We start from the raw sequence: 16550 nt of genomic DNA, 5'->3' as shown, positions 1-16550 counted from the left end.
TGAATTTTTAATATTACAATATGAATTTCTAATATTAAAAAAACGATTTTGTAATATTAAAATTTCATTTTCTAATATATTACAAAATATTGAATTTTGTCCACTTTGGCTCGTCATATAAACCCCTACCTACCGACCCGACAAAATTTTTGAATGGTGATCGGAAACATAACATTATTTTTTCGATTTTGGATTGTGCACCACTAAATTTAGCTAACATTCTGTCTTACATGCACTGGAAAGTGTTGATTTTATCCCAAAAGTACTTTGCTGGGTCAAAGATTCAGCAAATGCTGTAGGCTGTACTGTATATAGTGTACAGATTACAAATTGGATCACTAGGTCACGGGTCGACATGAAATCACGCGATAATGCATCGAATAAATGATTGTGGTCACATGATAACTAATTTCCCCAATACACCATGACCCACATACACAGGTATGACCATACCCGGGGACTGTGTAAACGCTTCCATGCTTTACACCGTGTGTGAGGGACCTAAAATGACATCCAAGGGCGTTAAGAAACCCCTCTGCCCGTCATGATTACAAAAATACCATAAATGAGTGCAAACCGGGTCTAATAGTATTGAGTGTATATGTTAGCACGAAAACGAAAATTAAACTAAGTATATGAACAGTCAGCTGATGATCGGCGTCACCCGTATCGTGGAAATGATTGGCTAACTCTGTATTACGAAAGATTTTTATGGGATTTTAGTTGTTTATTTCCACAAAGATAGTCGAATTATCCGCTCAAAGCAACAATGTCTTACCTTTATAAGCTACGAAATGAAAAGTGTAACGGATATACAGAAAGTGCTATCATTTTCAACTTTATTGTTATAGTGTTATTTAACAAGATTACGACACAAACATAAACAAAACATCAATCAAAAATAAGAATAATAGATATTAATGTGCAATTTTGTGATATTGGTTCAAGCGCCTGAATTCACTTCTGATTTATTCGTTGGCGACTTCATTTTTAAGGATAAGGTTTTCCTCTCGTCTTTGAAGCACTGCCTGTCTTCTCGCTGCATATTCACGTCCAAGTTTTCCTAAAAAAGAAAACATTGAAAAGTGTAAAGTGCAATTTTTCCTGAAATCACAACAAACTTTTAGGATTCATGAACTATTTCCTCCAATTATTTGACTTTCAGTTGAATCAATAATGCTGATATTTTAATTTCATAATAAAACCGTTATATCTAAATATTAATTAAGCGTAGCAGTTAAACTCACGTGTATTGAAATAAAAGTTTCCTTACGAATACATTTCCCCTTTTCGTGTTTTTTTTTAGATATATACAAATGTATTGGTCACGGGTTCAGTTTTGGAGGCGATTAAATACATTACTACATAATGAGAATAGGTATGGTGAATATGTCAGAGACAACAACCCCGCCGGGGTGAAAATGTATATAACCACAAGGCTACCAATAGAACGACGAGGAAACCATCACACCACGAGGCAGGCTGCAGCTGGGTCCAGAACATCATTATACACAGGTACAGCGAAAGAGTTGCCCCTATATACTCAAAGAGTAATCAAGGGAACCAAGGTTAGAGTGGTAATCAAAAGAATGTAATCCAGGGACAAAGACCAGACATGGAAAACAGACATACACAACAAAGAACATAAAGTAACTAAAATCACACTCCTCAAATAACACAATAATGAACAGTTATCACAACAAACTTTTAGGATTAATAAACTATTTCCACCAATTATTTGGTTTTCAGTCGAATTGATAATGCTGATGTTTATTTCATAATAAAACCGTTCTATTCAAATATGCATTGCGCGTAGCAGTGAATCTCACTTGTATTGGAATAAACGTTTCCTTGCGAATACAAACCCCTTTTTCATGATTTTTTTAGATATATACAAATTTATTGATCACATGTTCAATTTTGCGATGATTTAAAACACTTCTATACGACAAGAATAGGTATGGTGAAAATGTCAAAGAGACTACAACCCCATCGGAGTGAAACTGTTAGCTAAAGGCCATCTATAGGTCTTCAGTGAAGGACGAGGAAGGTGCAGCTGGCCCAAGAACATCACTACACAGATATAGCGAAAGAGATGATCCTATATACTTAAGTAACACAAAAAATGAATGAATGATGAAAACTTACCCCGGTTTGCCAAAGCTTCATCACGTCTGATATCAGCCATCATCATCTTCTCAGCGTTTGTATAGACAACTGAAATGGAAATTTAAAAGAATTTGCATTTAATGTGAACATGTACCGGCAATTTTTATCACTGTTTTCACTGATAAATTCCTATTAAATTCAACGAAATACAGCAATAAAACATTTCCATGGTAACTAATAATCATCAAATAATGTCACATTTACAGACAGTTCGTTTGTATAAAGAAATATATACACTTTCCTTCATATTTAATGATCATTTCTACTGTCATTGTAATTTGACATTCAAGATACCAACCTGAAGGATGGACTTTATTCTTTCTTTTTAATGATGGTAGCCTTCGATGTGGTCTAGCTGGAATTTCATCATGAGGCTCAACGACGTCGAAGGCTACACCTGCCGTGGCTGTAGTGGTGTTCTCCACTTTGACAATTCCTTCTATTCTCAGTTGCTCCAGAATTTCCTCTGAAGTGCTTTGTTTACTTTGATCTTCGTTTCGTTCATTATTACCTGCATTCTTTGTGTTTTTCTTTACCCTGTCTAAACACCCAAAACAGCTGACTTTAGCCAACTTTGCCCCCATACTTGCTACTGCTGTTGCAGATCGACGGAGTCGATCGGCGACGTTTCTACGGAGCAGTGCAACTCCTTTGATTGTTACGTCGCTTCAGAGGTCATGTGACAGACGTAGTTGAATACGGGATACTAGCAATAACGATTTTAACCAGAATTCTTGTGTTTTATGTAGAGATTTTTGTTCGTTGTATTTTAAAAACGGGGTAAGGATTCAGCACCATTATGCTCAAACATTTCTGGAAAACACTTCTCTTAGGTCAATCAGCGTCTCTCTTTTCGGAAATCCTGTAGTGAAGCAGTTTTCAAAACATAATTTTGCGTCTGTTCGGGGTTGTTCGATCAATCAATGGTAACTTTTTTGTACCATATATGAAATATTCGTGTATTCCATATTTTCAAAGTGATAGGACCATATATCTCGACCGGTATATTAATTGTAAATCATACATTGAAAATCACCATGCTTTTCGGTTGTCAACTAGATGTATTGACTAAATTTGAGGCAAAAAAAGACCAGTATATGAGAAAAATGATGCGCCATCCATTGCCTTATTCTTACACAGAATGGTATTTAATGATTAACCGTGCATATAACTACAACACAATTATCGTTGTAATCTTTATTTTTAATGTTTTCTTTACAAGATTATGACACCAACAAAATAAACACAAAACAAATAAACAAAATTGGTATGATATTCATTTTTCAGTTTTGTGATATTTGGTTCAAGCGCCTGAATTCACTTCTGATTTATTCGTTGGCGACTTCATTTTTAAGGATAAGGTTTTCATCTCGTCTTTGAAGCACTGCCTGTCTTCTTGCTGCATATTAACGTCCAAGTTTTCCTAAAAATGAAAACATTGAAAGGTGTAAAGTGCAATTTTCCTGAAATCACAAACGTTTAGGATTCATGATCTATTTCCTCCACTATTTGGCTTTCAGTTGAATTAATAATGGTGATATTTTATTTCATAATAAAACCGTTATATTCAAATATGAATTAAGCGTAGCAGTTAAACTCATTTGTATTGGAATAATCGTTTCCATGCAAATACAAACCCCTTTTTCATGATTTTTTTTTAGATATATACAAAACACTTCTATGCAACAAGAATAGGTATGGTAAAAATGTCAAAGAGACTACAACACCATCGGAGTGAAAGTTTTAGCTAAGGGCCACCCATGGATCTTCAGTGAACGACGAGGAAGGCTGCAGCTGGTCCAAGAACATCATTACACAGGTATAGCGAAAGAGATGATCCTATATACTTAAGTAACACAAAAATGAATGAATGATGAAAACTTACCCCGGTTTGCCAAAGCTTCATCACGTCTGATATCAGCCATCATCATCTTCTCAGCGTTTGTATAGACAACTGGAATGGAAATTTAAAAGAATTTGCATTTAATGTAAACATGTACCGGCAATTTTTATCACTGTTTTCACTGATAAATTCCTATTAAATTCAACAAAATATAGCAATAAAACATTTCCATGATAACTAATAATCATCAAATAATGTCACATTTACAGACAGTTCGTTTGTATAAAGAAATATATACACTTTCCTTCATATTTAATGATCATTTCTACTGTCATTGTAATTTGACATTCAAGATACCAACCTGAAGGATGGACTTTATTCTTTCTTTTTAATGATGGTAGCCTTCGATGTGGTCTAGCTGGAATTTCATCATGAGGCTCAACGACGTCGAAGGCTACACCTGCCGTGGCTGTAGTGGTGTTCTCCATTTTCTGAAGTGCTTTCTTTACTTTGGTCTTCATTTCTTTCATTATTGCCTGCATTCTTTTGTTTTTTCTTTACCCTGTCTAAACACCCAGAAAACACTCTTTTCCCTGGAAAAAGCCAAATTATGATCCGAATGTTCTGTTTGATGAAAAGCAACACATCCACCAAATCGGAACAACTCGGCCATTTCCGTTGCACTAAAAAATAACCTTCTTGAAAAAAAATGCCGGAATTGCAGTCATACGCGACTCAAAGTAGTTTTAACCACCAGGTGGTGCTAAAAATTTCGCTTAGGCAGTACAATACAGTCAGGTCATTTCTGAAAATTTGGTCTCATTTTGTTGAAATACAGCTGTTTTGAGGCAGTCCACACAGAAATTTCTACTGTTTTTCATAAAAAGTGCATATTTTCTAAATCCTTTGTGTGTAGAGGTTCAAGTCATTATAAGTAATGTAGTGATTATTCTTAAAAAATACAGTAGCCATGGTAACATACTGAAAAAATATTACTGAGTTTTAGTACAAATCAGGGGTGCCTTTCCAAAACTAACAGCCAAATACTGTGTTTTATAAAATATCAGACACTTAGACACTACCACAGGATGAAAGTATGCATGGAGTAGGTGGAAAAAAGGTAAAAATAATAAGACCCTTTTCGATCCATTCTCTCACAATTTTCGTCCCAAAAGTTCGTGCGAAATAAGGTATTTTGAAAATCAGCCATCTGATGCTGAGGAGAGAACCTAATACGACAGGGGACTGAATCGTTCCGGATGCCATTTTTCATTTAAATTACACCTGTTTACCATAACATATATTACATCTGTCTATGTATAAATGCTTATCTACATTTAATCAATATATCCACCAAATTTCAACTTTTAATTTTAAATTTTACAAAATTTGACCGGTGTGCGAAACAGTGCTGTATAGTACACCCTTAGTGCTGCCGATGTTTTTCTTTCGTGTAACTGGAAATTCTGAGGAGTTCCGATTGCACAGCCGCTTCCGGTAGAGGGTAAACAAATCTTTTTTTTCCAGACATGGGCATGTGAACTTTCTTATAAACTTCGGTAATTTCTGCCACTTACAAACACAGTGGACTGTTCGAGTGCATTCCATACAGATTCTGTGAGTGCAAATGTAACACGTTTTGGTGGTAACTAGTCTGGTATCATATACATTATGCAGAACCAACCAATTCCGATGTCAGGGTTTTTTCATGCCGTGGAGGACCAATCAATTCCAGCGTACTGGTTTTTCATGATCAAGAGAAACAATTAATTATACCGCGTCTCAGAGTTTTTATGCCCTTGGGAACTAATGAATTCCTACATCACAAGAATTTCTTGAGTATAAGAGAACCAACACAGTCCTACACCACGGATTTCATCCTTAAATCCTTAAATTTCATCAACTTTCCTTTCATCTGTGGCAACATCCCTTCGGCTCCTGCGTATGGAGTGTTCATATCACAACTCATACGTTATGCCAGAGCTTGCCGAAACTACGCAGACTTTTTGTATCGCGCTAGAACTCTAACAAATAGGCTTCTGGAACAGGGTTATGTTGCTACAAGATTGAAGTCATCACTACAGAAGTTTTATGGTCGTCATCATGAACTCGTGAATCGTTATGGTGTATCCATCAGCACCATGAAAACTGATTTATTCAACGGGTCATAGTTTTCCTTTCCTCGTTTGTCTACCCCGGACTTGACTTTTTATGAGCAACTCGGCGGGTGTTTCTAGAAAAGCAGAGGACGCTTACCCTACCGGTGCACCTGGTCCATGCTCCCAGTTTTTAGTGGAGTCCGAGTTGCTCATTTACTTTTGTTACTTTGTATGTATGATTTTAGTTACTTTATGTTCTTTGTTGTGTATGTCTGTTTTCCATGTCTGGTCTTTGTCCCTGGATTACATTCTTTTGATTATCGCTATAACCTTGGTTCCCTTGATTACTCTTTAAAAGGGCCAATCAAATGCCAAAGCTGAGACAAATTAATCTATCCTAATATCACAGACATTCACCAAGAAAATAACTCTAAAATAACCTCACCATTAATGCATGCATATCCCCAGTCGGTCGTATATTTCTGAACCGTTACTAACTTTATGTCATAAAGTATAGACTTACCCCAATTTCCATACAGTTAGTTACTGAGATCGAAACTACTTTCCTAGTATCCTTTATTTTCTAAGTGAATACATGCGTTAAGATTTTTCCGTTTTAATTTCATTTCATATGAATACATTCTACAAAGTTTTGGTGTATTTGATCGAAGTATATTTTATAAGTAAGTCGATTAGAAACTTTACAATATTGATGTGATCAGTCCACAAAGATATAAGATGTACACGTGTAGTATTGTTGTCTCGTTTAAAGGCTACTATAGGGGTAATAATGTAAGGTTGTGCATGTGTTATCTTTTTCAAAGAGTAATCAAGGGAACCAAGGGACAAAGACCAGACATGGAAAACAGACATACACAACAAAAAGATTGAATAAACTCGTGGTTGAGTGCACTGTTAATGTGCCGTGGCTAAAATACAACGGGTGTGGATCCAGAAATTTTGTAAAGAGGGTTCCAGATATAAATTAGTCCTGGGCAGTACTTGGGCAATATATGCTTGCAAAACAAATACGCACCGCCTGACGCTTTCTGGATCCACCGATGTACGGCTACCGCAGGTGCGAACTTGATAAAAATTGCAAATAATGTTCTAGTACCCCCTTTTTTCTGATGAACCTCGGCTGGCAACTCTCCTTTCCAAAGTTTTTGAATCCGCACCTGTAAAGTATCTTTTACTTTCAAATATTTAAGCTATTCAGTGACAACTTAAATATTATGTTTAAACAAATTAGGAAAAAGGAAGTGTCATATAAGGGGAAATCCGTGGAGCAATACACAAACTGCAGATCATAAAAAAGTACATCTTAGGCCAGAACACAAAGATAGTCATGTTTCTTGATAATTCAGTTAAGTATTTCTCTTATATGTGACGAAGAACTTGGCATGTTTTCTAATAAGGGGACTGCCTGGGTGGTAGCGTGCTCGCCGCTAGTGCGGGAGAACGTAGGTTCAATCTTCGCGACCGACCGAGTCGCATCAAACTTGCTCTTTAAAATATTGGCAGCGTCACAGTGTTTACCATACAAGGGGCATATAGATGATAAAGTGACGATTGGTTGGATCGGAGTCAATATATATATGCTTCTAGGTGGGGGTCATATGCCTACATGTGGGCTGTTGCTACCACAATAAAAACCCGACTTAAAAAGTCGGACTGGTACAAAGCAGACTGGATTTGTTCGATTATATGATAGTTTCTTATCCTGAAACAATATCCCGCGCAGAAGGTATTTATGCTATTTCATAGCTTTACACTTCTGTCAAACTCAGTGCTATAAACCTCATCCCTTTATGCAAATTAGTAAAGTACACCGAAAACAGCTTCGCGGATTTGTGATGAGTAGTGCCCATACCTTCTGAAATTTGTTCACATTCTGTGTAGCATAGTATATAAACTAGCGGAGGGATGTGTACCAAGAAGTCGTTATATGTCTGTGGAGGAGATTGATCCTGAAATAATAAAATGAATCCGTGAAAAATAGTTTATATCTGATCAGAGAGACATTCCGTAACTGATCACCGATCACGAAGTGCTATATTTTTAAAAAACTTTTTTGCGCCTTCTTCTGAAGGATATTTAAAAAAAAAAGAAACCAGATTTCGACTGAAAAGTGCAATTATACTACCCTAACATCTTGAGTTTGAGTAGGTGATGTAGAATTGACTTCTACACAGATGATGAGACATTTTTGCCCCCACTCCGCTACGCGGACTGGGACTTAAAAAAAAAACGGTGCCCGTGCGTTCATCCGTCACATTTGAGTTTGTAGGTGCAACTCCTCTGAAACCGCTCAACGGATTTTGTTCAAAATTTGTGGGATTGTTAGTCACCGTACGTAGTTAATCATATTAGGCCGCCCGTTTGATTCGACGTATTTAACAGGAGTTATCGAGACTTTTGCCCTTTAAATCGGACATTAACAACTTTGTATCGTGTACTAAGATCTTTGCATAGTAGCGGTTTTTACTGTCTTATTAGATGCAACTGTCTCTTTTATTCTATGGTAACTATAAAAAAGTGATATTTTTTTTCAATTTTTCAACAATGAAGAAGAAAATCAAAGTACTCATGTACTGAATCAATTTATATCGATTGCTTGAATTTTTACGCCTCAAATAATCGACTGTCAAATTACAAAAATGGGATAAAAGCAGGCATTAGAGAAAAGTATAGGGATTTAATTCAAATGTATCAAAACACAGGTTATTGTTGTAAATGGTCAGTATTGAACTCTTTGATCTATTTTTTTTAATTCACCATTTTTATTACGAAGGACATAGAATGAACACAAAATAAAATTCATGATATCTGGTAGCATGCAGTGCGCGAGTTTATGAAATATTCAGGTTCGATGTTGATTTAAATGGAACACCTAGATGAATTAACACAAAACTATCCAACATACTGCATAATTGAACTACAAACTACAAGTTGGCCTTTCTCAGTTTCTGAATTTTCAAGTCGGGTCTCCAATTCGAAATTGTCTGTTAAATCATTCAAACTTAAGCCACAGTCATTGAAATAAAGCATGTCCTTAGATACATAACTATCTACATTTCTCAGTTGATAAGCTATATAGCTCAAGTCATGTGTGATGTAAAAACGCTTAGTTTCTGCATGGGCACCTTGTTCCAAGACACGCACATTAACATAAACGCCAAAGTCTTAGAATAAAATTTCAACAATTATGTCTGGTGCAGAAGGCACCTACAGCTCTATCATTATGACACAATGCCAAATAGACAAATTGCCAAATTACCCAAAAAAAAAGCAATATCACCAGACCACAGACTGACACAATTCCTGAGAAATGCATTATCAATATTATTTCTTTGTCATCGTTTATAAGCAAAGTTTCATTTTTATTTTTCATCTCCGGGCTTCTGATGTCACAAGGCAGTAACTGCAATACAAATACACGATACAGTGTGTGATAGATCAGGATGGTTTCAGGATGGCTCCGGGGGTTATGCTATCCCTTTGTTAAAAGTTATGCAAAAAATGAGCGGCAAATATAGGCTGAAACAGGGAGTTTAGTCCCTGTCTGCAACCTATTTCTTTATATAAGTTTCTTCACCGGAACCACCAGCCCCCTCTTTTTTGTAAATAAATAGATCCACCAATCCCTGCATGAAATATCTGAAGACAGCTCTTCCAATTGGTACTCAGTATTCCTCGCTTTCATTGCTATGATCGATTACTTTTTATAATCTCGTAGGGTTTTCATTTCTAGCCAAACTTCGAATTGGTTATCATGCGTCTATTAGAATAAACCATTTGTAGGCAACTTGAATATATCGACATATTCAATATAATATAATGAACGATTGGTTTATTCGGGTAAATGCATAGAAACAATCAGGTACTGATAAGAGGTTCGAGGTCAACTATTTTTAATGGAATCGTTGTTAATACAAACCAAATTAAATTCGCAGTAAATGTCGTTCATTGTGTTTGTTTATTGGCGTAAATAGCATAGAATTAAATATGATGTATTAGAAATACCTATAAAGTAGACCTAACTATCTGCATTTGAACCTTAATCCGATATGCCAATGGGATTATTTTTTTGCGTTAGTGTAAAATAATTGCAGATGCAGGTTTTACAAATCTAAAGGCTCTTGCGACTGCTATATCAATTCTGATCTTCGATCTTAATTGATAAAATAGAAATGTCTATGCCCGCCACTGTATGGCCCATAAATATACTAATTCACGATCGGATACCTACATTTAAATGCGAGTTTTCGAACACTTTTTTGTTGTAATAGTATTTTCTATAAACAAATGATTATAAAATTGCCATCGCAAGGTGGATTCAAAGGGGGTGGGGGTGCCAGCCAGTATTCCTCGGAAAAAAGGGGGTAGGCATTATTTGTCTTTTTTAATTAATTTTACTCATGAAAATGACAAAATTTCCAATTAAAAGCGTGGTACCAATCCCCTGCACACACACACACTGGATCCGCCACCGCATCGGGCAGTATTTATACAACAGTTACTGTACTTTTAATTCCGTTGAATTTATAAATATGAGGCCTTTTAGTCACGTTTTTCACCATTTATATATTTATTTTTCAGTTTGCTTAAGCACTGAAGAAGGTCATTTGTTGACTGAAAATTTTGCTCATTATATATTTTGTTATAGTGTATTAACATCTTTATCGGTATCGTTGACAATCCTTTAGACTTATATATTTTTGTTTGTTTGTGCTGCATCGTCATGACTCGACGATCCGATACCCATTAAGTTTGCTGGTTGGCAGATTCCTTTAGACTCTCTATATATAGCACTTGACAAGGTAACTTAACTCAAGATTGTAATCCATTGTAATGCAGATCCTTTATCGATTATATTTGTCAAAAAATGATATGTTTTCTTTTTATTACAACTATCACGTGACATGTGCACCTTGAATTAAGTCTAGCCTCGGGGTAAAAGTGAAACAAGCTTTCACATTAATTCAACTTTCAAAATTGTGTAACATTTCGCAATGAAATTCAATTCAACAGGATATTGAACACGGATGTGTATAATAAATCTTGTTTTTTTTTTTAATAGCATGTGTATTTGACTTTCCTAAACGATGCATGCATGATTCTGCCATTAGTTATGTCTCTTGGTTTAAATTTACGCAGTGAATGTACTTGCATAGCTTGCTTATTGACTTAAATACAGACAACATACATGTACGGTGTAATTATACACGTGTAGCTTTTACAAAAAAAATATCCTTTTGATAGTGTCGCGTTTGTAAAGGTTTATTTGAACAGGAAGATGTATTTTTAACAAATATTTCGTGGTGTGTGTAATACAGGAAACGATCAGGAAATTATTATTAAAAGCAAACCATGGAGTTGGACGTACTTTTAATTGTTGGAATTTTTTATGCTCTTTTTATAGGTAAGTGGATTTTTTTTATAATATTCAAAATAACACGTATATATGTACATGTATTTGTTGTATTTTAAAACGACATAGTTATCATTGGTGGATCAAATGTGGTGCGAAGTAGTTGATTTCATGTATCGTATGGGGCAGAAATTTACCAATTTTACCCCCTTTTATTGAAAACCCCTTTTAAAAATTCCAGATTCATCTGGTAATATGCATATTGGAATATACACCTGTACTAATTTTAATCGATTGTAAAGAACCCCATACACAAGGTCGATAATTTAAATTGATCACATGTAGTAAACAAATGTATTTTCTATAATTCATAATAGTTTCTAACAGCTAGCCTAAGGATTGAATCTAATTTCACAATTACACGTGACATTGTGAATAACAGAGACATATTTTGAAATGAAAATGAACCTCTTTTTAAGTGATAGTATTTCGTTTTAGCGAAAAAAAAGTAGCACATGTGCATGTGGTGGATACTGGAAATATTTAAAGTGAGGGGTTCTGATCTAGTAATTTATAAAACATTGCGAAAATAGGCTCAGATTTTTACATTTTTGCCCACATTTTACACTGAATTAACAAATATTTTCCTACAAAAATGATTCCCAACCCAAGGAGCTCCTGAATCCTCCAGTATGGTGTGGCATGTATCAATGCTCATCTGCTCACTTCAACTTTTGTGAATTACTGTGCAGTTACTCACATTCACAACAAATGTTTTGATTAACAATTTTCTCGAATAAATTTAAGTATTTACTATTAAAAGTTAAGTGTAGATATTTGTAAGAATCAGGCAAAATGAGAAAAATCAGAAACATACATGACAAAACCCACCGATCTGACAATCTAACTTCACTCTGGGATGATATTTGTATAAGAAAAGACCACTATTTGATCTCTGCATCACTGGATATGTTCAGAAAATTTTCTTTAGAATGTAAAAGAAATGTTTTACAAAGTGGCCTGCCTTTGAATTGTCCATTTACAACGCATTTCAATGAAATTATAACTCAATTTATCAAAATAATAATTATTGAAAATCTGGTCTTTTTTACTCGATTCTGGTAGCACAAATGATTAGTGTTGGTTTTTTATACTATGTTTTACTCATTGCATAATTCTTTCAGAGACTTTTAATTGCATATAAAACTCGCACACACTCACACACACAGAAAATGAAAACGAGAGAGAGAGAGAGAGCAAAACTATAATTATGTATATTCCATGGATATTTATCACATTTTTTATAATTTCTTTCTTATAGGAGTAACTTCGGTATCCTCAGATAATTCATCTATAGCATCATCACCAACTCTTACTAGTTTTATTCATCCAGCAACGACATCGATGTTGACAAACATTTCCTCTCTTGACTCGTCAGTTTTATCGTCGATAGCAGACTCGATCACTCCTTTATCTGTGTTCGTCACCTCACCAACTTACATGCCAGAATTAAACACATCCGCAAATATTAATTCAATTTCTACTTCCATAATGCTGGATTCTATATCTAATTCAATTTCGATGACGAGTTTTATTTTTTCATCGGCGCAAAAGTCGAGCGCACCTCATCCGTCCATATCAACATCAATTTCATCAACATTTACAGTTGAAACATCTATTCACACTAGTCAGTATTCCGAGTCTGCATTCATGTCGAAATTTTCGTCAGAAGTTGTACAGACCTCGAATGTCGACTCGACGTCGTTTGAACCGACGTCGTCAGCAGTTTATCAATCCACGACGTCAGAAAACATTATAACTTCTAAACCACAAACAAAATCAAAGAAAAAGCAGAGTAGCACTGCTATTATAGTAATAGTTTTCTTTGTGGTTTTGATAACAGTTCTAGGTGTTGTCTGCTACAGAAGGTAAGCTATAAGTTTAGCACAGATCCTTGTAAGAGTCAGAAGCAGTGGCGGATCCAGAGGGGGTGCAGTGGGTTGACACCCCTTTCTATTGGAAAACTTGTCATTTTCAACATTGAAAAATTGTAAAATTGACAAAAATGGTAAATAATGTGCTAGTACTCCCCTTTTCTGAGGGAAGTGCTAGAACGTTTTCAAGGAGTCTGGATCCGCCCTTGGAAGGTCATGGCACACTGTATTATTGTTCGGATTTTTTTGTGCCAATGGGCTCGCAACACACCTCTCTTTACTCGGATAACAAGTGATGAGATAGAACAGTGAAGAGAGAAATTAAAAGCTTATACAATATCACATTTCATAGAGCTATTCTTATTCTAAACATGGTCATTTGACTGGTAAGTGATACTATCTTCAACATTGATAGTGCACACGCCTGGGGCTCACGATATTGTCAACGTTTCAGGCAATATCAATATTCCGTAGGCAGTCACTTTATCACGATAATGCCCTTAGTATAATTTCATTTGCAAGTGTTGTATTAATAGTTGCCTATGTAAAGGGCATTGTCATGATAAATTTACTGCCCAAGGATCATTGATATTGCCTGAAACTTTTTATAAATTTTGAGGGTAGTATTTCTTACAAGTGCAAATAATTTTTCAGGTGGTGCCCTGAAATCGTGTATATTTTATTGATGAATCTGAGGCGGGCATTAACGTGTTTGTAATGCCCCGGGTAATTAATATGTGGTAATCCCCTCTTGACATTTTAACGCACATTAATGAATTTCACATGACCATGTTTTAAGCAAGGTTATAATTAGGGTAGGTCGACAGAAAAAAGTTTTTATTAGCTTATTTCATTCAGTTTTCATAAGATGTTATCTTTTAGCATGGGGATAGTTGCACCGGTAGGGCAAGCGTCCTAAGATACATAGCAACATATTTTCTTGCACAACAATACCTCACCGTGTACTATAGAGTGTTCTCTAGACTTTATATGCATGGCTCTTTTTCAGACGAAAGAAGTGCGGTCGTTTGAGTCTGTCGTCCGGAGGAGTACAACGAGCATCATATCAACGATTTACTGATGACGACTTTGGAGGAGAAATGCACATGACAATCATTTAGCTGTTGTTTTAGAGGGATATCTTGAACAACGAAAAGTGAATTACTCGATTTTGGACATCCTTTAAGTTTTTCAGGAAGTAATCTGATGGTCTGGCGGACCAAACATTTCAAATTAAGCTGTATTCTTTGTAGAACAAGTTATTTTTGGAGCACAATTGATAGTAGAGATGTTCGAACCGCGCGTTTAATGCAACAGTTCAGATGTTTTTTTTATATAACTAAAGTGATGTATTTACTTTTTCCCCATTATTTCAAAGTATATAGCTTTATGTGTAGGAAGCAATGCATATAGTTGATAACGGAAAGTATTTAGCATACTCATAAGTATTTTAAAAGTACTAAGTCATGAGTATAATCGCTGGTCTCTGTTGCCATATCACACGAAACGTCGAAATGTTCTTGTTTATATCCTCGGACTTAAATGACTGCTTCTTATCGATACGAAAAACGTCGTTTGACCAAATTTTCACAATCACAAAAGCTGGTTTAAGACTTAAGTTATTGACTCTTTTGTGGTTCCGTAGAATTTTCCTCGCGGAATTGTATATTGAGGATTCTTTACGCATGCTCATCGACGATCCCACAGTTCGCACAAAATGGTCTATAGTCATGAATTTGTTTGCATTAAACATCATAGAGTGTTTATTTGTATACCAGTTATGCTAAATGTTTGGTACACATGCATCTTGTTGCATTAAAAAAAAAGATTTGAACATAGAAGGAGGCTATTCAGCGTGGACAACCCTCTCGTCTTAAATATCCATGGTTATATATTCTCGAGTCGATCGTGCAATTGAGTGCATGCGAATCACAATTGGAATGTGTAGCGATGCTGTAGAATTTTTCAATCCCCCCCCGACCCTTCTATTTCGTAGAACCATGATAAATTTCAGTCGGGACATTTTAAGCTTTAATTGACCTTTTGTACCGTCATTAGGAACAAGCAACCTTTACATTGTGAGGAGGGTACTAGAGAAAGATGCAGACCTTTCACAGCGAGATGTAAACTTTATGGAATAGAATTGATCTTCACATTATTGAATGACTATTACCCGATGAAATGTTAGTTAACTGAACAACTGAGATTCTATCATTCCCATGTATTTTAATCTTAGTTGGATAACTTTGTCAACTGTCCAGTCAATTACCTATGGATTTGTCATTGAATCCAGATAAGACTAATTCTATTCCCTGAAGTTAACCATTTTACTCGCTATAAAAGAACACAATGACATCGTTACATTATTTAATGTTATTCATCTTGATGGATCTCAACTTTATATTTATTTTATATAAAAAATGTGCTCAATAAATTATGAAAATAGTGTTTTTAAATGTAGGATTACCGCTATAACCTTGGTTCCCTTCATTACTCTTTCAATATGCTCGCTTTCGTATATTACAGAAACATGTTGTTAGGTCTATGTGCTTTTCATGGCCCTTTTTTCTTTGTCCCCGATCTCTTACGTCGAGGGGTTTTCATAAGTTTTTTTACTGTTATTATATAAAATTTGCATTTAAAAAATCAAATGTTATTATAATTATTTTTATATAACATTATCATTTCTGTCACCAGACATTTTGCGTTATATTTTTTCGGGATTTGAAACGCCTCTGCAATTCAGGCTATATCATGTTGCATTTCAGATTATGTGTGTGAAAAAATAAAACAATAGTTTAAGGATGTAGACATAAGGTAAGAAACACAACTCTTTAAAATCATGGGAACGTTTGTATTTAGACTATATCAATCTTGTGTAAGCATCAAAGTAACTTGGATTGATTTATTCTGTATCAAATGAAAGCTTGAAAGGCTTAGGTGAAATTGAATATGATACAAACATATCACTGATTTCAAGAGTTATGCCACTTAACCCAGGTCTACCTCCTTCAGAAGTTTTCAAATGGATGGTTCAGAAAATGATTTTAATTTTCCTTAAAAAGCAACCAAATTTTGCACAAAATGAAAGAGTTATCTCCTCTTTCTTAATGAATTTCAATTTATCTCTC

At 35.2% G+C, this 16550-nt stretch overlaps 2 protein-coding genes and 1 long non-coding RNA gene across 5 annotated transcripts; 1 reads left to right on the top strand and 2 right to left on the bottom strand.

Annotated features, from left to right (window-relative positions):
- Window positions 1–825: 825 nt before the first annotated feature.
- LOC148620473 (uncharacterized) lies at window positions 826–2816 on the bottom strand. Its single transcript, XM_088581367.1, has 3 exons — window positions 2468–2816; window positions 2149–2217; window positions 826–1063 (listed from the first exon to the last, which is right to left on the bottom strand). Exons 1-3 carry the CDS (start codon window positions 2751–2753, stop codon window positions 969–971), a joined length of 450 nt encoding a protein of 149 aa, XP_088437493.1. The 5' UTR covers window positions 2754–2816; the 3' UTR covers window positions 826–968.
- Window positions 2817–3351: 535 nt separating this feature from the next.
- LOC148620472 (uncharacterized) lies at window positions 3352–6878 on the bottom strand. 2 transcript variants are annotated; one of them, XR_015921814.1, is made up of 4 exons: window positions 6635–6878; window positions 4374–4605; window positions 4055–4123; window positions 3352–3592 (listed from the first exon to the last, which is right to left on the bottom strand). It is a non-coding gene; the product is annotated as an uncharacterized LOC148620472 (long non-coding RNA). The 2 variants fall into 2 exon arrangements; XR_015921815.1 differs by having other exon boundaries at window positions 3352–3965; window positions 4072–4123.
- A 3943-nt stretch (window positions 6879–10821) lies between these two features.
- On the top strand, window positions 10822–15865 carry LOC148620471 (uncharacterized). 2 transcript variants are annotated; one of them, XM_088581366.1, is made up of 3 exons: window positions 10822–10934; window positions 12807–13413; window positions 14429–15865. In XM_088581366.1, the coding sequence occupies exons 2-3, from the start codon at window positions 12890–12892 to the stop codon at window positions 14538–14540; spliced, it is 636 nt and encodes a 211-aa protein (XP_088437492.1). In that variant the 5' UTR covers window positions 10822–10934; window positions 12807–12889; the 3' UTR covers window positions 14541–15865. The 2 variants fall into 2 exon arrangements, with proteins under 2 accessions (XP_088437492.1, XP_088437490.1); XM_088581364.1 differs by lacking the exon at window positions 10822–10934 and adding an exon at window positions 11007–11536.
- Window positions 15866–16550: the final 685 nt, after the last annotated feature.

Source organism: Perna viridis, chromosome 4 (assembly GCF_037379345.1).
Source record: "Perna viridis isolate PV_CMFRI_1.1 ecotype Kerala chromosome 4, ASM3737934v1, whole genome shotgun sequence".
Lineage (NCBI taxonomy): Eukaryota > Metazoa > Mollusca > Bivalvia > Mytilida > Mytilidae > Perna > Perna viridis.
The sequence above is the reverse complement of the archived record's forward strand: the minus strand, read 5'-3'. Positions and strand labels throughout refer to the sequence as shown.